The 23,021-nt window shown below is 37.4% G+C and overlaps 1 protein-coding gene across 5 annotated transcripts in view; it reads right to left on the minus strand.

Moving 5' to 3' along the window:
* The window catches only part of THOC2 (THO complex subunit 2), a 55,411-nt gene extending 38,067 nt beyond the window's left edge, over positions 1-17,344 (minus strand). For all 5 annotated transcript variants that reach the window (XR_008825417.1, XR_008825418.1, XM_056359396.1 and 2 more), the window contains exons 1-9: positions 17,187-17,344; positions 10,241-10,299; positions 7,922-8,013; positions 6,689-6,740; positions 4,592-4,662; positions 3,771-3,892; positions 2,817-2,950; positions 1,088-1,254; positions 374-466 (exon numbers count right to left, since the gene is read on the minus strand). Coding sequence is in view for 3 of the 5 variants with exons in the window: in XM_056359396.1 (XP_056215371.1) it covers positions 374-466; positions 1,088-1,254; positions 2,817-2,950; positions 3,771-3,892; positions 4,592-4,662; positions 6,689-6,740; positions 7,922-8,013; positions 10,241-10,299; positions 17,187-17,248 (852 nt within the window). In the remaining 2 variants the exon portion in view is untranslated. The remainder of the gene's footprint in view (positions 1-373; positions 467-1,087; positions 1,255-2,816; positions 2,951-3,770; positions 3,893-4,591; positions 4,663-6,688; positions 6,741-7,921; positions 8,014-10,240; positions 10,300-17,186) is intronic.
* Between the last annotated feature and the right edge of the window lie 5,677 nt (positions 17,345-23,021).

The following is a 23,021-nucleotide window of genomic DNA, read 5'->3' on the forward strand; positions in this document are numbered from 1 at the left end:
CCAACTGCCCTACCACTTTTTGCAAAATTTGATCTTGTAAAGCAAAACACTCAAAGGGTCTAGGTCTTAAGCAAGGTTACTCAGGCATTTAAAGCATACTTAGGCATTTACCTCCTACCTCCTATTCAGACAGAAGGTAAGCAATCTGAAGGATGCTACACAGATAATTCGAAGAAAGTGTATCAGCATTCGTATTTCAGTGTGTGTTTATTTGAGTACGTAGCATTAGAAAGCACCGGAAATTAAACACATATATATATACAGGTATGACACAGATGTCCCAAATCCGCAGCTTTAGGAATAAGGTAAAAAAAACCTGGCTTTTTAAAATTTTCTTAGTTTTGGCACCTGACAGAGTAGGACTGTCACTTACATGAACATAAAGATCCTCCAAATCTATGAGATTATGTTGCAAAAGGACAGCAGCAACTCTGTATAAGGAAGAAGGCGTCTCACCACTTGGATCCTGAACAGGACAAGATTGTAAATTTAAGAAAAAAGCAGACCACTGCAGAAGGTCATGAAACAGAGAAGAAACTACTCAAAGTTCAGATGCAACATACTAACCCACAGTTCTCCTTGTTACCATGCCATTTAACTGCTACTACTCCAAAGCCACTAGACTTTACCACAATACACAACCAGAATTTTCAGAAAAAAACCCATTCAACTATCTGCACACCTTGCGGTGCTTGTATACAATTCCTAACCATACATTTAAAAAAAACTTGACTATTCGATATATCATGACTCCCTTGCAAACATGCTCTTCACTAGTGGGGACAAGTCTTTTGTTTATAAGGTACAATCTCTGTTAATTCCAGTCCTTACATAACTATGCAAGTTCAAATGGCACGTATCAAGATTGTTTGCAGCTGTCTTGGAGAATGCTAAGCGTTCTCCTCTAAAATACATTAGAGACTTCCACTCAAATAATGAAATTACTGCTTTCAATACTAGAATTTCACAACTTTAAAACTACTTCTAAGTACAAAAAAAAAATTACAGCAAAAAACTGTTATCACTGGCTGCAGTTCAACACTGAGTACAACCAAACACCAAGAACAAAAGAATGGAAATACTTTACCTGATAAAATTTGAATTTGAACCCAAGGATATGGCATAGAGTTTGAGGTTCACACATGTACATGTAAGACTCTATCAGTGGTACAAAGAAGTCATCATATTCAGGCCTGCACTCATAGACTTCTAGGATAATATCCAAAACTCTGTTAGGATCAAGGTTAAAACATCCTAGGTAGAGAACAACAGAGTAGAAAAGCTTAGCATTACTGTTTTTAATCCCCATTCTGTTACTAAACCACAATGCATTAGTTTTTAAAGTTAATTCTTTTCAGTTCAAATTGAACCTGGATTTATGTACAGCACAGTAATCTGGATCATCTGTAAATACAGCATCGATCACCTTGACTTGTGCCAAATACTGAACTAGGCAAAGATACTAAATAGAATTTTCAATTCAGATTACAGAAAAACTAGAAATTACCACCTGAAGGCAAACATTTAATTAGTAAAAACCCAAACTCACTAATACCACGCTGCCAGCAAAAGGCATGGGCTGCTTCCTCTCCCCTTCTGGTGGCACACATATTCATGCAGTCACACAAATCAGACAGCTATAAACAATTTTACACCCAAAGACTGTTCTGGTTTAAGCTAGACCATAATCCATGTCGTACTGTCCTGTCAATTCAGTATTATTGCTAGCATTAGGCAGAACAGTTTGTTTATTTTGAGGGGAGCAAGAACAAAAATATAGATCAGGTAAGCCAATGTTGTAATTTCACCTGTATTATCTTATTATATACATTTTTCCCCGGAGACATGCTCGAGAGAGAACTTTTACCTATATCAAAAGAATCCAGACCTAGACTATTTTCTTCACTGCGCCATGAGAAATTTTATCCAGGCACATTCACTATACAGGTATATAAATGCATCAGTCTTTCCTTCCCAAAAGCTATTTCCACTACACCAGGACCTACTGCAAGTCAGTGCGTTAAAAGAATTGACAATTTATAGGAAGTCTTTGCAATTCCTAAAATTCCAGAAGATGGAAGAATGTTTTGTCATAAAGTTTGTCAAACTGTATGTATTTTTTCCTGTAATAACTAGCAAAAACATCCTCTTCTCTAGCTCTGTTCTGAAACAAGTAGTATTATTACAGGGATTTGACTGTCTCAGGCAAAACTCTGTGAAAACAAGTGAAAAAACAGATGAAAAAAAATTACCTTTTATAAAATAGCAGCATAGCCTTTTGACCATTACTGCACTGGCACCATATGAAACAGGCACCGGTGCAAACAATCTATTGTATAAAATTCCATTCAAAAATGGAGTGTAAAACATGGGGAATTACAGATATTTCCCATTTTTAACATACTTTGCACTTTGATTGTGACACTCCCCCCAAGACTCAAACATGGACAAATTACAAAGTAGATATAGGAAGAATATTTTCTATTTCTCATTTCTTTTCATAAGGAATCACTTATTCAACTTCTTTAAGACTAAAAGAATATTCATGCATTGAACTGAGTACTTTAAAACAGCAAAAAGTATTACTTTGTTACACTCCAATCTGCCTGCTAAGAGATGAGAAGCACACCCTCAAAAAATACTGCTGAAATGAATCAAAATCACAGTGTGCATATTTGAGCAATACCATAAATTCAGTATCTAAATTAACTACACAGCATTCCCCAAATTAATTATGCACAGTCTGAAATCACCATTTGCACTCGTAAGACCATGTAGGAAAACCAGTGCCCATATTCCTTACACAAATTCCTTACCTATTAAAGATTTGATATTTTCAAGGATTAAATCACTAGTGATATTTCCAGATAAGTCTTGCCCCAGTTCTGCAATGAGTTTCGCATAACCTTCATTCTCCTCTCGTAACAAGTTAAACTTCTGTTGCTTATAACTGCAAACACACAGAAATTAAACACTAATGCATTACACAAATGTACAGTGAAGCGTATTTATGCCTTTATCAGTATTAAATTTTTTATATAAAATTCTGATTTTGCACAGATTTTTAACAATCTGTAATTTAACTGAGCTATTGCAAAAAGTATAGAATGCAGCACAATGAATACCTGCAAGGTAGCAAGTGTTCTCCAAACAAATCCAGCTCTTCTTTTCTTTCAAATGCAGACCATTTAATAGCAAGATTATGCTTATACGTAACAGTAAAGCTTGATGTTGCACACTGTGCTGGAGAACCGCCCTGTAAAAGTCTGTGCTTACAGACCTATTCTAGTTTCTAGTGGTGTTCTTTGAGATTGAGACTAAAACACTGGATGCAGAGACAAAAACTAAACACACATCACAAAAATATATCCTGTGTTGCCTAAACTATCATAACATTTGCTTATTTATGAAAACAAATGCCTCTGCTTAACTGATGCAACAGCAACAATTAATTTTCTTATACTTGATAATTTTGTGACAAATGTGAATTTAAGTATTAATTATTTAATCTGCAGATATGGAATCACTGCAAGCAAGAACCATAGCAATAGGTCACATCAAAAAAGATGTTGTTTCTCGAGTTTGAAAACCAAGAGAGCTAACGAGGTTCTTTTGTCAACAAGTTCAAGTGTGACAAAACATATTTCCCAAAGAAAATCTAGTATTTTATTGAAATAAACATTACACACTATTAGAAAACATTGTTACCAGACTAAATACCATTGCCCCTTCTCACCCACTCCCCAAACAACCCCTGCCCCAATACTTACAACAGTTTTGTCTTTATTTTAACAGATTTCTGATTGAATTGTTGAGACTGCTTGATAAGTCCTAATGACTCCAGGGTCTCTGGATCTAAACGCTCCTTTAGAACAGTGTCAGATACAAGATACTAAAAAACACCAAAACCACAGCAAATTTGTCAATTAGGCTACATGATTCTGAATAGAAAAAAAACATTCAAATATCATGATATACCATGATACTAAATGCATTCTGCTTCAAACATAGAAGTGGACAAAAGCAAGAAGCTATTTAACTGTAATTGGAATTTTACAGTGGTAGATTTTATATGCAAGAGCACCTTGAAGAAACATGTCCTAGAATCTAATTGCTGGTTACAAAGTATATGTTGCATAGCATCTAGTAATATTACGAAGAACTGCATACTTACAAAGCTTATACCCATTATCTCCCATATTCTGGGAGAAAAGCCTTATTATGAAAATAATGCTGAATTATCCTACTAATCACACTTATTCCATGTGGTTAGAAATGCCACTTCTAAAGACAGAGAAGGCTGCATAAAGAAGAAGTCCAACTCAAAACATACTGTGGAGGTGAAAGTTCTGTTAAACTGACAGTGGGAAAAATTTAAGTTCCCTCAAAACTCTTCAAATCATTCAAGAGGCAACTATATTACTCTACCACAACACTTTGAAGATGCATTCTTAAATTATTTGGGAATTTATTCAAACATTCTAATAGCCTTTTTTTGCAAAAGAAAAAAAAAAAGCAAGCTTCAAACTCGCTGATTTTTGTCAGATTTTGACATATACTTTTACCAAAAGACTTTCTAGGTGGAACTTACCAAACAGGCTAATACCAGTTGGGTAAAATGATCCCTCTTACTTTTCTCTTCTAAACAACTTGTCTCAATATCTAGTATAAAAGAAGATGAAAAAAAGGGGAAAAAGAAATCATTTACTTGTGGAATTTCTAAGTTTCTTCTTTTTCTAAGTATTCAGATAAATGCTATTGAGAACACAATGCAAACAAAGCAGCTTGTCTAGCTTCTTGTCACTTTCCACCTAATCATCTACCTTAAGGTCCATGTTGTATTTTCATGACAACTTAGCCACATCCACCAAACTCATTGAAAAGGTAAAACAGAAATCAGAAGAATGCCATAACATTTCTTTCTTGCCCTTCTCTGTCACAATAAGGCTTACAGCAAGCATTCAGAACCACTAAGCATGAAGTGAAGTATGAATTGCTGAAAATAATCCTAGCCTTAATGTAATGTTCTAGTCTCTTCCTCCGTGTCTTCAGAGTAACTACCATGTACCGCCTGGTCTGCAGTCTTTTACTATCTATAGCTCTGGATTTCCATTCTTTTCTTTTGCATTGTCAACTATCAAATGCAATTCACAAATCCACTCCTATGAGAAGACAAGCCATAAAACAATGGCCAAGGAAGCACACCTGTCTAAAGTAGTTTTAAAAAGCATGTTACAGGAAGCAAGGATCTGCAGGAGTGCAAAATTCAATAGAAGAATGCAAGGCAAACAGACATCATGAAAAAATACATCCACACCCAAAAAAAAAAAAAATATCTCACAAACCAACAGAAAGACTAGACCCACAGAGAAAACATGAACAACAAAACTCTTGAGAATGCAGCCTCAAAACAGACTGAAAAACAATGCTGCAGGAGGACGACAGTGGAGGCAGACTTGTCACATCAGTCTGGACCCTAGCAGCCAAGCCTCTCAGCCAAAGAATCTGCAGAAAAAAAATCAGTCTAGGGATGCGGATGAAAGGATAAAGTGGGTAAATAAAAATTCTCACACATTGAAGCACATTAGCTAAGTTGACGACATTAGGGGGGGAAAAAAAAGTCCCGACAGTAGCAGTTACCGGTTAGAGGGAAAAAGTGTCAAGAGAAAACTCATTAAAAACAAGCAAGAAGTTTTCAAATGTCCTTTGTCCCAGAGTCTGAAACATAGCTTCTTAGCCATATATTTATTGCTCTGCTGCTAGTGGAGGCATGGCATTTGGTACATACTAATTTGAAGGGAAGGAGGGGGAAAAAAAATATGGAAAAAGAGGCAGACAAATAACTAGTTTCAGTTATTCAAGTAGTTGAAACAACTAATCAAAGTTTTCTAACCCAGCTCAAAACCAAAAGGGTATCGATGTAATACTACATTATAAAAACAAATCATTACAAAAGATGATAGAAGTACACAGAACGAAACATTATGAATAAAACAAAGTCAAAATTAATCTTTTACATGTTACAGAACTGAGGCTGCATATGGAAACTTAACGAGGTGCCTCTCTGCACAGGCAGCCACAGCACAGAAGATGCCACACTCTTTCAGTATACAGAACAAACCAGGCTCCATGATGAAGACATCACAACATAAAAATCCCAAAGTTAATACCAGAATAAGTACATATCTTTAAAACCTGCTCAGCTGGCAGACAGTGACTTGGAAAATGATACTGTTTGCCTTTAGATTTCTGGACAATTAGCACAAGCTTCATTTCACTAAGAGTGACAGTACAGATACAAATATTTACAGAACACATTCTGAGAACAGAACAGAGGATGTCCCTACCAGGACGTCAACTTTGATTTAAAGCACTTAAAAGAATGATAACAACACTAAGTCACCAGTTCCATTAGCTAACACCCAACATTCTTAAAAGCTAGCTCCTTTAACTATTCTTGACAGATCAGTTTCCACTGCCTTTAATAGCTAAGTTTCTGGAAACTATTAACAGAACAAAGCAGAATGAAAACACATTAACAACTGAGATACAGATACACCGAGGAAGAATCAACACATACTTTGTAAACAGAACTCATGCTTTACAGATTTAATGAAGTTTCCTGAAGAAGTAAGCATGTATTTCTCCATATCTGAGGCAATGCTGAAAGGAAGGAAACCCAACTTACCTAATATACAGAATACATCAGCTAGGATGGAGGGCATGTCTTCCCGGAATTCCTAAAAAGGAAAAAGTTCGTGCTTAGTGAACACACAAATTCACATGTGTACACTTAGGAAATTCTTAATCCATTACACAAAACAACACTTCATTATGAAGTAAGTTCACATTAATTAATAATATATATTATTGCTGATACTAATAACAAAGTTATGTTAATTAATAATTCAGAGGGTCAATTATTGACTAACGTTAAGTGCTGTACTGATTATTAATATGTAATGAAATAACATAACATTTCGATGTAATTTAAAAGAGTATCTAGTGGAGAAGGACAAAATCCTCCAGTAAATGCCTCCACTTCTCTACCACAGCGGAACTCCCTGTGTAAAGATCAGCACCAGCCCAAAGAGGAAGCTACACTTTCTCAAGCAGCCAACAAATTACATTTTCCTACAGTAACTAAAGATCAAACATTAACACATGCTACCCCAATAGCATGTGCACCTCAGCTTTGACTTCTCTCAAACCCAATGCAGAAGTTTAAAAACCTAGAAAGGTTATCCTAGAATAGATCACTGCAAAACATTTTTTGTAATGTTCTACACACAAAACAGCAGTCTAACTTACAAAGAAAAAGAAACTATTGTTTTCAATATTTTAAAGCGTATTTTTTTCACTTTATTTTTGAACACTAACATTTGGTAATCTTAGAAGTTTAGAAGAAAATACTCTTTTCCCTACTTCCTCTATTTATTCAAAGTAGTTTCTGTTTGAAAAAGATTTTTCTTAAAATAAGTCTAATGCATTATTTTAAAGGCAGACAGGGGACTTAAGACCTCTCAATAGTAAAATGGCACACACACATTGTTACACTAAGATAGACGTAAATTATAAAAACCAGTAGGTGGCATCACAGACAAGCTGCATAAGCTAGTGAAACCTATTTTTAGCATTTATTTAAAATGTCAGTCTTCACATGCCTTTTAAAAAAACATTTAATTTCTCCTAAAATGAATATATCTATTCCTTCCCACAAAAAGTAGGGAAAAAAAAAACACTGACAAACTACATATATTTCAAGTGCACACAAATGAAGAAAAAGAAATTGACAAGGACAACAACTTTTTAGATATGGAAAACCAAGTCTGTTCAACACTATCCTACTTGATTTTCATTCAGATTTTTATAACAAACTAGAAATTTGGTAAGCATGCAACTATTAAAAATATCTACTTACTATGACATCACCAAGAACATTAGAAGCTTGATCATGCTTCAAGTTTCCTCTGACAACATGGTATGCAAGCTCGTACAAAGCCTGTTGGATATCTATTGAAAGAAAACATTAAGGAACATGTTAGGTAATCTTTGGTAACTTTTAGAGCAATGTTTACAATAATCCTGTAGACTTCAGACACCCTGCAAGTAGAGAGGATATGCTTCTTTTACCAATGACTGGGATTACTTTATTACTGCTGATAGATTAAATATAGCATCAATATCCAAGACTTCACACAAGCAGATAGAAGAGAGACAATACACTTTCCCTAGGGAGTTTATGTAATAACAATAAAATGAAATGAAAAACTACAGTTCTGCACATAAAAGCTTAAGTTAAATCTGTCTTTCCTAAACCAACTGCCAAGACTCATAATTCACATAAATATATTATACATACACATAAAAATACAATACACAGGAAACATTACAGTACTTTTTCCTAATCGTATCTCAACACAGATATGCTCTCAAGAACCACTTCTCTTGGAGAAAGTAAAATGTAATTGGAAAAAAATACTTAATGAGGATTTTTTTTTTTAGGGGAAGTCTCCAATAACTGAAGAATGCTGCTTTACAAAAGCTTACATTAAGCTGAAACACTAAACTGAGATACAGCATTTGAAAAAATCTTGCCACGTTAAAAATAGTGGTTGCAAAAACTACTATGGTAAACTCGTAAGGAATTGTTCTCGAATACACCACAATGCTGCTATACTTTTTTAGTACGTGAAAAATAATCAAACCCAATACTTTCACCTTGCACTTGTACCATGTGGTTTACTCAATATTCACAACGGGTATAAAAGTTACAGATCTTAATGACTTAAAGCAGGTACTTGATAACTTGGTGACTGCAGAGCACTGTAGCTGCATTAAAAGTAGATTTATTTCTTTTTTAAATTGATAGGTTAATTTTACCTATCACAATGCTTTTGGCAAAGAATATTAATTGCTGAAGATCTGAATATAGCAGGATTGGTTTAGCCACCAATGCTATGTAAAATATAATTCTACTATTTTGAAGGCAAATTCAAGCAGTTTGGTGCAGTACCCAATTTAATAATTTATGATGAACCCAAACAAACTATAAGCATAGCCCCAAACATGTCTCTCTCTGCAAGTGGCTCCCCACATGATGGGGTATTTGTTACATAGGTACACCACCAAAACCTGGCCTGTCTCCATAAGCTTGTGGTATATGGGACCTCAATAAATGCCCTTCTGGAACCGTAAAGGCATAACAGCCAGTGCAGTTTTCAGAACTGGATGTGGGTCATGTGGACTCAAATTCTTAGCAGTCAGCATCTCGGTACCTCACTCCAAATTATCTGTATTTTCAGGGTTTTCTTCCATGACCAGAAGGACTTAAACTATTTCTGTATAGTAATTCCTCCAATATAGCCACTGCATGTATCTATCTAGTAATTCCCACTGAATATTTTAGATCCTGACAAGGACAGATTTAAAAAAAAAAACAAGCAACAGCATATAGCGATTGTCCATCTCCATCTAGAACAGAGAACATCTGCTGACCTTTCTTCAAAAACTTTGGGAATAATGGTGTAGCTTTGTTCAATAGTAAGTTCTTTGTACTTAACAGTATTACTTATAATTTACATTGAAACATTTTGGTTTCTCTTTTCTTCTATTACAATTGCCCATTATGACTATTCTAGCAGGAGCTCAAAACACCATCTGAACAGCATAGCACATTTGTGGTCTTAGTAATACGGAAGCTTTTCTTCCAACAGATTCTGCAATGCAAAGAAAAATTTAATCTTTCTGCAAAGACCAAAGATTTTTTTAAAGTGAGAATTTAAAACTTGAAGACAGCAGTGTCGTTCACTAACAAAGGAGAAAGTCTCTAACTCAGGCATTGCTGTAAAAATTACTTTCTGCAGTATACAAGTACACTTGCATACGGTAGTACATACTTCATACATATAACTTTTAGAATAAAACTGTATTTGAGTCTGCAAAAAGGAATTGAATTTTCTACAACACAGACCAAATAATGGACTACCCCACCACCACTTAACTACTGTCTAAGAAATCTCTTACCTGGACATCTGAAGACAAATCTAGTTGTGGATGTTTGTATTGCCTTACTATCTGTAGTATTCATCTTTAGCATGTATTAATGATCAATGATCACCGTACAGGAATATTCCAACCAGATACATGCAGATGTACCATGATCAACTCTTTCCAAGGCCTTTTTTTAAGAACCACCTTTTTTTTATTTTAAGAACCACAAAAAACCCGCACAACCTACCTCTGAAACCCATACTATCATGGCTTTTGTTTTCACTGAGAGTGCGACATAGTTGCACACTGAAACAGAAAAAATATTAAAAAAATTAAAAACATAAAAATAGAGATTAGCATACACACAAAAATGTTTGGAGGCTTTTTTTGTTGTTGTTCTGGCTAAAATACTTTAAATTTGGGTAGTTTAAATGGCTGACTACATTTTAACTTTCATAAACACTAATTCACAGAAATTGCACAGCAAAGAAATACAAGTTTCCCAATAGATCTCACACATATATATCATATACTTCAAAAAAATATTATTCCTAACATTACACATACTTACACACAGAAAAGTGAGTACACTAGGCAATTTTAATGTGAAAGGAAACATGGAAGCGCTAGCATTAACCTACTGTTGTTAACCAATAAGGAAATGCTTCTCATGGAAGTACTATCACAGTTTTCAAACTCTGGCCTGTAAAAAATTTTAACATTAAAACACATGCATGACTTCCTGATGCAGTGTTTTATCAGTGGTGAGACAGTCACTAAGGGAATCCATTACAGGATGCAAAGACCTGTCATGTTACATTGTCTCCTGAGGCTCCCTCAATCAAATTAGCTATATGTAAAAAGTACACTAAATACTGTACATATGGCTCCATGAAATAACAGCTCTGTGCATTATAAAATAAATGCTTAAAGAGCAGGCCTCTCCACTACACTGATGGCTTAGAAACGGAGATGCTTCCAAGCTACAAGGATTTTCCCTCTCCACCACAGTCACCTCAGCACGAGGTTTCAAAAGCAGTTTCGTACTTAAAAAATAGTAGTGATTTACCTATATTATAACATAGGCCAGTTAATATCTTAACAATTTTCTTCACACTTTCAAGTTTTCAACCGTAAGTTTCACATATTTTTCGTCAAAAAGTCTTTCATGTGCAGAAACTGAAGCTGGTATCAGAGCTACATCGTATTCCTACATAAGATGGCAAGACCACAATTTCCTGTGGGAGCAATTCTTAAGCATGTTCTCAAGTAAGGCAGGTGTTTAGAATTATTAGAGGCTTATCATCAAAAATAAACAGTAAAAAAGGATTCTGTAGCAATCTGTCATTCATTCTATTTGCATCCTATGCCGTTTATTACCTCTCTAGCAGGACTGAACAGCTGTTCCAGCAATCAAAGGATTGTAATTAGCAAATACAAGGTATATGCACCCTTTAAAGACAACTGGAAAATGGGCAGTTTCACATACAACGTAACCAGCAGAAATGTGCTAGCTCCGCAAAAAGCAATGGTATGGCTAAGATGTTCTAAATGCTGTTGAAGAGAATGCACAATATTTGGAATTAACCAGAGCAAAGATGGCAAAAACAGAGGAATGGGTAATTTAATTTATTTTTCATTAATGATAAGTGCACTTTTTTTAAAGCAGCAATAGATTTTTTCCCAGCTATCCCCAAACAGTGTATCAATTTGATCGATCAGATTTTCTTAAATTTTAATTACTCCTCCTCCATAAATAAGTTACCATATAAGCACTCATTTCTAAGCTCTGTATACAAGTAACAGCAAAGTGAAACATCCAATTCCAAAAAATTATCTACTGAGATGCACACTTTGACCCCTGTGTCATAAGGTGGTATCATCAACCACATTACACGAGCAACAACCCTGTCTACTTGGACAGAAGCGTTCACTTAAGTACATCTTAATACAACATAAGAGTTTTAACCTCTTCCAATTCCCTTTTCAGGCAATACCAAAACAGTACTATCAACTTCATATTACTTCAAGAAACAAATCTGTTTGATCAAAGTAACAAGAAACCTTATTTAAAATTAGTCTGTAAAACAACTTGCTTTATGTTTGTAATTAAAAAACCCTGAACTATTAAACTGGAAAAAAGAACCCTAAAAATTTTCTTTTCGTGAAAGTCTTCATGAGAAAATTTTGGTAGCAGAAAAGATGACTCTGATATTACTCTTTGGATCTAAATTAATAATTCTGCTTATATTCTTTCATACAGGTACTCCAAAGGAGGATGACCTTTTCTGAAGGTGCTGTCAGGCAGTACAGCTGACCTGATTTAATGGTTTGATGCTGCAGAAATGCACATTCACCAACGCTTCTTCCCTTCTTGGCCACAGAGTTCTAGCCCTCATGTCAGTTAAATCAGTTAAACTGACAAACCTGGCAGAAAACTGGTAAAAAAAAAAATAAGTCTTCTGCCAACTTTGCAAGCTGAAGCATCTTACCAGGAGGTCAGATAAGCATCAGAGTAAAGAGAGTCCTCGTGAATGAAGGCAGAAGCCCTCCCTTCCAGTACCAAGAAACTGTGAGATTAACTGAGAGCATCAAGAATTAAAATCGCAATACTTTCATGTTCACAAGAATAAAAACGTCTGTATCAGTACAACCAACCAGCTTGGGAAAACAGCCACACAATACCTTCTCATTTAAACACTGCCCATGACAATGGAAATTTATCAGGTCCACTTTTCAGTTCAACAGACTCAAACTGTCTGTTGTCCATTAAGAGTTCATTTGAAACATTTATTACTCTAATCTTGTAGTTCCTTACTGCAAGCTTAGGACAGAGAGCTTCCCTACTCCACTAAAACCTACATCGCTTCACGCAAAAATAAAACTGCAAAACGTATAAGATACAATAAAAAAACCAGGATAACCTAGAAAGTAAAAATAGTTTTAAAAAGTTATAGAATCACCTCTGAAAACCAAAGTTTTAAATTAAATTTGTTTTGGACCAAGATGGGATAGATTTGCTTAAACAACAAATCCTGAAGCAGTGTTGAACACCTATCAAACAAGCTTGCATGGCAGAGTCATCAACTGAACCCAAGTTTCCCAATTCATATGCAATGTTCTACAGCCTCAATTACACTCCCACACATAGTATATGGCAGTAATTGTCACAAAGTGCATGTGCCTGCAAACATTTAAGTATATGCTTAAGTATATGAGTTTAACTGATGCGGGTGGGTAGTTCTCTAATTGAGATAAAGTACAGTCAACTGCATTTTGCAGTCAGGATGGCAAAAATACAACTAAACTGTTTTCCTGACTCTCAGCCCTTCAACTCAACACTGACATTCTGCGTGGAAGTAACAAACCTATCAGGGGTGCTTGAAAGATCAAGTCTCAAAATTTCACAAACTGTTAAGCTTCTTCAGTTTATCCTGAGGCTTAACATATTGCATAAACTGCCAGCCAAGTATATTATTAAAACCTTACTTCTACATTAAAGGGTCCTCAATGTGTTTATCACAAAACAAGGTACCAGTCTAATACTAAGTCCTTGCCATTTAATGCATATTATAAATGTCCATATGGGCTACAATCATAGACCAGCATCTTATTGTGGAAGACACTCTACAAAACAATACACAATTCCACTACAAAGGACAGTGTAAGTACACACAAATAGGTGTACAAGGAGTCTAGACTGATCAGCATAATAAGCAGTCATACACAGATCCCAACTCAATCTCTATACAATATAGAGTAGCAAAACAAACACACATAATTTAATAAACTATATTTAGACGAGGGTCTGAACAAAACAAAGTGACAGATAAGATGACCACATCCTCACCCATTTACAGTTTTGACAGCTAAGAGCACTTGAAGCTATCATGATGTACATTTACATATCTGTGTTAGATATTATTACAAATCAATAGTTCAATTAATCAAATTTAAAGCATGTACAGTTTTGATCAAGGTCTCTGAACAATTTCTAGGAACAGACTGGTCACTGCTACCCAAGCTCTACAATGTTGCCTTACTATCTAACATGAAACTCTAAGACACATACAAAATCCTTACTTTCTGGGTTTGGGATATTTCTGTTTTATCGTGATGAACTATCACATCAGCAAAAATAAAGTTTATTATTTTCCACAGCAAAAGATCAGTCAGTTGCAAACTGACTTCCTTGTAGGATTTCTTTAAAACACCCCTATATTTTGTTTTCTCCATAAACCAAACTTCTTCCTTTTTTTCTCCTTCCTTGCCACCCCAATAACATCATCTCCCACAGACAACAGCAATATTACAGATCTGGTATGTTTTCAGGTATAGGCAGACCACCACCATACCACTCAGAAAGCAAACATACAGAGATAACCTTAAGCATCCTATATTAATCACCGTAGAAGCTGAAATACCAAATAAACCCAAATCATTTACTTCTCTCAATACACTTTCACATTCCCCCAAAACATAAAACTGTTTTTATTTAGGTAACTAGTAAGTGCCAAAACACTATCTTGGGCTTTTCTTTCTGCTAATTATGAAGGCGTTTTGTTCAGGTTTTTTTTCCTATAATCCTCACTTTTTAACAAAGTTGGTATTTGCCTCCCTCCAAATGAGCCCACCCCTTCATTTAAAAACAAAACAACGGCCCTCTACATAAGAGTGAATTTCTCTGACTTCAATGCACGGGCTTTATTAGACCAGGCTTCCACAGAAGAAGAAAATCCAAACTTCTGAACTTTTTGCAAATCCTGTATTTACTATAAATATCAGGTTTGTCCCTCTGCAGTATCCTTCCCCTTCCCACTACTCTAACTTGTTTATCAATATCATGCATTGTCTTAACTTTGAACCACAAACTCTGAGGCTGTAATTGTGTCTTAGATGTAAGGCCGAGACCTAATTTATACTTCTGGGCATATTTGCATTGGATAAATAGCTCAAAAATAACAAGTATCATTACAGGTATTCCCCTTTTACTTTAAATAATGCTTAAAAAATTTAATGTGTTTCATTTTTGAAAGAAAGCATCATAATTTTTTTTCCCCAGTAAAAGAGTAGATAGGAAGCTCTGGAAAAATAAATGCAAATTTACACACTGAAGATTCCCCCCAAAAAGTTGTTTCCTAAGAAGTTCCCTAGATAGTGGCTACAGATTCTTTTGCTTCTAGAAAGTAAGTTTGTATACTCCACATACTTACAAATCTACCACTGCAAAAACTGACAACTGTTATCCAGGCACAATCATTTCTTTTTTTCCCCCTAAACGTATGGCTTCCTTTGCAAGCCACTCTTGAAATCATGCCTGGAACTGCATTTAAGCAGCATTCCAAATGAAGTGTAAATGCCACAAATACAAGAACTAGCCTATCATTTCGTTCTATTGGTTCCACAACACTTTCTTCCGATCGTAGTTAAGAACTATGCTCTGGGGGAAGGTGAGAATCATAAAAGGTTCAATTCGGGCCAAAAGCTAAGGTAACTTGCCTCTTACATAGATAGAGGTTCTGAGAAGTCAATGCAAACAATGCAGCTGCCATTATGTGATCAAACTATGGAATTTCTATCCTTGAACACTCCATACATGGTGAACTCCATACAATCTCAATGACGGCAACAGGGTAAATTACAAAAATTATAATCATATGTGACTACTTCAGGCAAAAATGACTTACCTATTACAGAAAACCTAGCAAGTGCATCCACATGTATATGTTATGTATAAAAGTAGATGTTTTATTATAATCATATGGGCATTTTTCAAACGTATCAGTATACCTTTTTTATTCTTTGCTATTCATACAAACATTTCTAAATTCTGAAGTTCAATAAAAAGGTATCTGTGTTTATTGCATAAATACTGCCATGGGTGCAAATTCAGCTACTGCCATAAAATCCTAAGCAGTAGATTAAAAAAGCAATGCAAACCTCAGCATTGTTCAGGGGCTCCTGAACACTTTTATTTCTGTTGGAAATGCAGGTACAGAAGACATTTCATTGGCCTTTTATCATTAACATCAAAACACGTTGATCTTACATGCTAAAGTAACAATAGTTCTAGCACAATTCAAAGCCAAAAATGACATGGCTATAAAAGGGGGGGGCCTTCACTACAAAATGGAGGGTCTGGGGAGAACAGTGCTTCATGCAGGGAGCCTCTATGTTCTCTGTTCTCTACCCCACGACCTTTTTCTTCATGCACTGAATGCACACCATTACCACACCTGCACAACGTTTTAAAACAGATGAACAAAAGAAAATAACAGAAAGCATGAATATCAAAGAGCGTTTCTCCAAGTAATCCCCCAAACACCCCTATTTGGAACTGTAGTGTTTTTTTGGTTACAACAAAAAAAAGACAAGTGCGTGAAGGCATCAAAATAACAGCATTCAAATACATATAGTTAGTACACAGGATGCCCTTGCCCAAACTAATACAGTAACATGAAATGGACAAACTGGTTAACAACCCCCTGAACAGATGCACTCCTGAAACGCAGCATAGTGAATCTGCCAAGTTAAGACTGCTTAAAACACATACACAGAAGGCCCTGAAGGGGAAAGCTCCTAGCACACCTGCATTGATCTGGGAAGCTGCAAACAGCCCCCTGAGTGCACAAAGGTTACCTCGCAGGATAAATAGGAACAACTAGCTGATCCTACCTTGCCTGAATGAAAGATTACAGCGCTAGTGCCCTCAGAAAAGGTATAAAGGTGGGAACGGGGGCCGAGACCTCTGCCAGAAAGGTCAACATCGCGGAGCCAGCGAAACAACGCTTCAGGCTCCGTGCTACCCCGGGGGGGCGGCTAAAGAGGAGCCCGACACCCGATAAATATGACTCGGAGGCAGAAAGGGGGCGCTCAGGGCGCGGGCAACGGGCGCCAGGAGAGCTAGGCCCAGCGACGGGGGACGAGCTTCGGCGGAGGGCGTCAGCCACCCCCGAGGAGGCCGAGCCGGATGGGAAGGCGGCCTGCGCCCCCCGCCCCACCAGGTTCCGTCCCCAAGCCCCAGCAACAAGGACGCAGCCCCGAGCGGCGCCCTCCCCGCCCGCTCCCACCTCCCCGCCGCCCCCCCCCCCCCCCAGCCTCCCTCGGCGGCGAAGCCCAAGTCTCTCCACCCTGCCGCAGGCCGGTGGCCGGCGGCGCCCCATCGCCTTCCCACGCCGAGGCCCCACACTCACAACTCGTTCTTGCCCCCTTTCTCCCAGTTCTTTATCCACTCGGCAGGGAGCAGCGCCGCCATCTTCCCCGTATGGCGCCGAGAGCCCGGATGGTGGAGCAACGAGCCCGGGTCAGAGGGGACGCACGGCCCGCAAGGAACCACGGGACGCGGGCGCGCCGTACCCTGGGAGACGGGGCGCGCCGCTCCACGGCGCCTGCGCGGCAGCCCCGCCCCGCGCCGCTCGGCCGCCGCCTGCGCTAAGTACGGGCCGCGGGGTGCGTCAGGCGGTCTCTGCCAGCGGCTCCGGGCAGCGTCCCCCGGCAGGGCAGCCGTGGGGGGAGCCCCGGTAACGGGCCGGAGCAGGCGGAGCGCGGAGCTGGCGGCACCGCCGCCTCTGTGCAGGGCTGATTGCAGGCACCCTGCAAGGGCCCCAGCGGGCCGGGCCTGGGCGGCCTGGGTGGGTTAACGCGTGTGGTGCGTGTGTGACACCGCGAGTTGCGTGACCGTTCCATCAGAAGAACGTAGACGGTACGAGCTGTTAAAAATGGTTCTGCTGCTTTTCGAATCTTGAGCTCACGATTCCAGCATCACCATTTTGAAAACGGCGAGAGTTTTAAAGGGAGCTCTGTAAATGGGAAAGCTCTGCCCTTGACCGAACCTGTGCCGGGCTTTGCATCGCTGTTCCCCGAATTCTGCCCCACCATTTTGAAAACGGCGAGAGTTTTAAAAGAAGCAGCTTTTCCAATGGGAAAAGCTGTGCTGTTGCCCAAAGCCATGCGGTGCTTTGCATCGCTGTTCACCGGAGTGCTGCGGCGGCACCATGTAATGGTGTGAGTGAACGGGGGGGTGGGGGGGTGCGTGGCCTTTCCCGATCCACCACCCCTCTAATAAAGCAAAGCTGAAAATACAGAAAATCTTCCTGTGTAATCATCCTCCTAATTCACCATGACCCAAAGCAAGGCAGCGTGTAAGTAGCGTGTAGGCTCGTACGCATTTGTGAGCAGCTGCCGTGGGCCAGCGTTACTCTGACCAACTGGGAGCCAACACACCGAGCGAGTGTTTAAATCAAAGAATCTAAAAGCCCTAAACTGGTTGGTATGATTTTCAGAACGTTGTGTGCATGAAGCTCATGTGTCCCTCAGCTAGTCCTTCAGGGTGTTTGATTTGTTCTTCAAGTTCTGCGTAGCTGGAAAGTGCTAAGCAGAACAGTGCGTGGCGGAGCAGTGCACACACATGTTCCATGTTCTAAATGTCTGCAAGTGCAAAACCCTCAACCCTCGCCGTTAAAATGCAGAGACCCCTGTCTGTGGTGATGAACTACCTCAGCATCCCTTATGAACCACGTTGCAAGCTGAGGTCTTGTCTTTCAAGATAAAAAGCAGATTTTCTTTGTCTTTTGTCACAGCATTTTTGCCAATAAAATATCAAATTAGTTTTTCAGTTGCAATTTAGGTAATATTAAAAAAAATCATTGCACCCTCACAAGTTAATACCATTTGAATAAATGATGTTATTTATTAAATCAGGTAATTTAATTGCATTTAGTAAATTCAGTAAATTTGTTTAATAAAAATTGTTTAAAAATGGGTTTATGTAGCATTACTATGAAAAGTTTAAACCACCTCTAATTATACGTTAATCTTGCTTGGTCATTTTTAACATGGTCACACTAATGTAAGATCTCTGTGAGATAATTTTTTATGAAATAAGGTACAGTATTGAACCCTAAACCTGCAAGTACACGTAATTGATTATATCACATTATTTATTCTAGTACAGCCTCCAATAGAAATTCAGAGTGTCAGTCATACATTGTACACAGTACAGTGATACATGTGATATGTTTGAAACTATCTTTTTGCAGATGGTACATCCTCTTGATTACGAATATAAACACTTAGGACAAACAACTCTGTAGGTGTTGTCTTCTGATTATCATTCCTAATACATGTGCCCCTTTTATTACATGTTATTCATCTCCGTAAGTCTCTCCCAGCTGCTCTTAATTTCCTTCAGTTGCTAATCAGGATGTATGAGTTAAGAAATACTTTGTTTGGCCAGGCAGCACGTGTTTTCAGTCTTTCCAGAAATTCCTCTTGCCTGTCAAGTCTTTCCTTCATCAGCCTTCTCAGTCTTGTACATGCTCCCTTCTCTACTGAAGTGTAAATCATTTCACAAATATGAAAGCGAAGAAAATTGAGAATTTGAAATAAAATAATTAAAAAAAAAGATGAGGCCTAAGTGCACTTGTGCCCATTTCAGTGCTAGTGCTGTTGGGGTTTCTCTGCTGCAGGCTGTATTTTCCACGTTTAGCAGAAACATACGTCTTGCAAGGGCTTTGGGTAAAAAGGTTGTTCTGCTTCAAAAATTGCCCCAATCAGAAAGTCTGTAGAATTTCAGCAAATCCGTATAACTGCTGACTGAGAGGGAACAGTGTTGTTTTAATTATTATTCATAGCCAGTCCCTGTGCAAGCTGTATAATGTATAGAATGCTGTTGTTCTGGATCTGTATGTACAACACCTACTATAAAGGGACCCATTACAGCCACTAAACTCTGCAGTAACACAAGTAATAAAGGAGACAGAATCTCTGCCTCCAGTACTTAGATTTTAAATAAGACACAAATACATTTCAAGCATATAATATGCAGTGTGATAAAAGATAAACTCAGTTTAACAGTGCCTAATATATTTATGAAGTGTTATTTTTAAAAGTTTTGTGGAAAAAATGTATTTAAAATGTGAATGATAAAAGGCACAGAACTGCAAGCCTAAGGAATAACATGAGAATGTATTACAAGAAAGTGCAATCGGTGTATTTACAAGATAAGCCTAAGAGATGCATAAACAGAAAACAAGAAGCTAGCAAGAGGTATTAGGAACAAGGATTTATGTAGGTGCAGAGCTATGCAAGGTGTCATTGTGAACATGTGAAAGTCTGCCTTCATGATGAGGATGAAAAGACACTCATGGAGAAATACAGAAAAATAAACCCGTCAAGTCATTGCAGGACCAAAAGGGCTTAGATCCCAAGTTTATGCAAGGAAACTAAACCACTTCTTTTGTGAAGTGTATCGGTAACAGACTGGAACAGGCTGAAGATAAAGGGAGCTATTACACTCAATGAAGAAATGTATGTGACAGAAACAATTTGAAAATCTAATTGAGGATAGCCTAATAATACCTATCAAATCTCTGAGAAGCATGCACTTTTGCTTGTTGTGTTTCTTACTAGAAGATCACTTCAATACAAAGGTCATTGGGTTTGAGTTCTAAGTGTAGGAGAAGTCATTTCAGGTCAATATAGCAACTTCATGTTACTTTTTATTAATAAGACCAGGATGTTTGTGTCTTCATATGCTAATACAAACAACACAATGGCAGTGTCATAGCTATAAAATGCAAAACCAACTTTTAATTTGATTTTGTTATTCAACAATGGAACAAGCTAACAGAGACAAATTATTGTAAACTGAAGTATGGGCGTACATAATTGAATTTTGGTTTAAAGTGGACAAGTTACTCAGTTGTAGAAAAGAGACAAATGTTCAGTGTTGCACCTTCTTGCGAAATACTGACTGTCTCTGCAAATGCTTAGATCCCTCGACTATCATTGGGAGTAATTTCACTAAAAATAGTCTACCTGGTCTCTTGGCCAGAGCTATGAACTTCTTTCTAAAGATCCTGTATGTTTTGGTTTTTTAATGTTGACTTTGTATGGTGCCAATACAGTGCAATGCCGATTTTGACTGTTTCAAAGTCTGTGGATTTTTGTAGCAAATGCCTTTGCTCTGAGTCTGTGTCAGCAGGAAAGCGCCATGTAGCCCTAATAAAAAAAAGTTGTATTCTATAACATTCACTTTTTAGATAGCAACAACAATAATTAATGGCATGAAAGCAGATATTCAAAGGTGGAAAAATGCAGTTGGGACCATAGAAAGATTTTGCAGAAGTAAGTCGGATGTCTGGCTTGCACGGCTTTCAGTGCACGTCTCAGAACTACCCACTTTCCGCACATCTCTTTCACAGGCACTCGCCTGCAGCGTTGTACCTACAAATATGCCTGAATACGTGAAACTCTGAGTATACTCACTTAAAATATAATTAAAGTGTGATACAGCTTTTAAAGGATGAGAGTTTTAAGTGGTTTCATGGTTTCTAAAGCTTCCCAAAGTGAATGTCACTGAAAAGAAATTTAGAAAACCTTTAAGTGTTGTAGATCCACCAATCAACAGTGACTCAGTAAAAGAGTATTTTGTTGTTGTAAGGGTTGGGCTATTAGTTAAATAGCTTATTATATACTTAAACAGTTAGGGAATAATTAGGCCTGGGATTAAAGTACAGCCAATTATTGTTAAACAATTTACCAAGTCAGCATTACTACATTTTCTGTATTGTCTATACGTTTCATTTATACTAAATGCTATAGTGAAATTGTGAATGGTACAACTTGCACAGTAAATGAAATGCACTAGCTGTGGGCACCGATAGTTGCAATTCTTTTGTGTGGTAGATAATTTTAAAGTTATTTACAATCCATTTAGATCCTGTTCTTATAAACACTTATGCTGGTGACTAATTTTACCTGCCAAGACTTGTACAAACTAGATATAAGTAAAGTTTTCCTCTTATATAAAGGTTTGCAAAGTCATGTCCTAATATATTACATTTTATATGTGTAAATATATGGATTTGTAGCTCGGAATTATTTACACTTTTCAACCCATTGCAGTTCTCTCTTCCAAGTTATTCTTTTCAGGTTTTTAACAAAAATAATTAAAAATACTAAACAAGCATAGGTAATGAAAGAGTTTTCTTGTAAGTCCACATGAAGTGAAGTCTTTCCACAGAAATGATCATCAAATGAAGCACTATATATTTCCAATTTCATTTTTAGAACTACAGCATAACAAAAAAAAGAATGAAAAGCATATATAAAAGTATAACTATGAATTAAATATACTTGAGTTTTAGAGATATATTTGTCCTAGACACAGTTTGCTTGCCATTTTTCCATTACCTTTACTGACACAGTTTAAGATAAATATAAAACAGACACAGGTTATAAAGGACCTAAATGAAGTTATTTAGCACTTGGCTGAAATGCATTTTAGATATCCTCTTGCAGACAGTTTAGCTATTAGACATTTCCTGTTAGCTATTATGTATGAAAATATACATATTTATGTCAGCCATTTGTATTCTATAAATATCACTTCTACAGTCAAAGAATCATAGAATACCTTTAGGCCAAAAGGGACTTCTGGTGGCCACTGCTCCAAAGCCCTGCTTGAGGCAGGCCCTAAAAAGTTCAGTTCAGGTTGCTCAGTACCTTATCTCACAGCACTGTGAATACTTTCAAGGATGTGGCTTCTCTGTCCCGGTGTTTGAACACTGAAGCGTTTTTTCGTTGAGCAGACTTAAGTCAAGGAATTTTCCTTCCTGCAACCTGTGTCTGCCCTAAGAAGAGTCTGATTCCACAATGTTTCTATAGCACTATAGAAAGCGTTTCGTGATAGGATTTATATAAAATAAGCTCTACTTAGTAAAGATACATGATATATTACCTCTAAAACATAGAGACTCATATATTTTAATAAATTAACACAGGAAAAGCAAGATGTTTTGAAAGTAAGTATGTACCAGTTCCTCTTCAGATTAATATATTATTGACAGAGTAGTCTTCACTCCTAGACTACAAAACTTTATTTAGCTTTGTCTTATCCTTGCTTATGTGGTGGATATCTTTCTTAAAACTACCTGCTTTTGCTGAATTGTGGGGAATTCCTAGGTTAAAAAGTAAGATCTATCTCTTAGTCCTATAAAACAGCGTTTATAGTTTATGAGGCTTTT

Source organism: Falco biarmicus, chromosome 14 (assembly GCF_023638135.1).
Source record: "Falco biarmicus isolate bFalBia1 chromosome 14, bFalBia1.pri, whole genome shotgun sequence".
Lineage (NCBI taxonomy): Eukaryota > Metazoa > Chordata > Aves > Falconiformes > Falconidae > Falco > Falco biarmicus.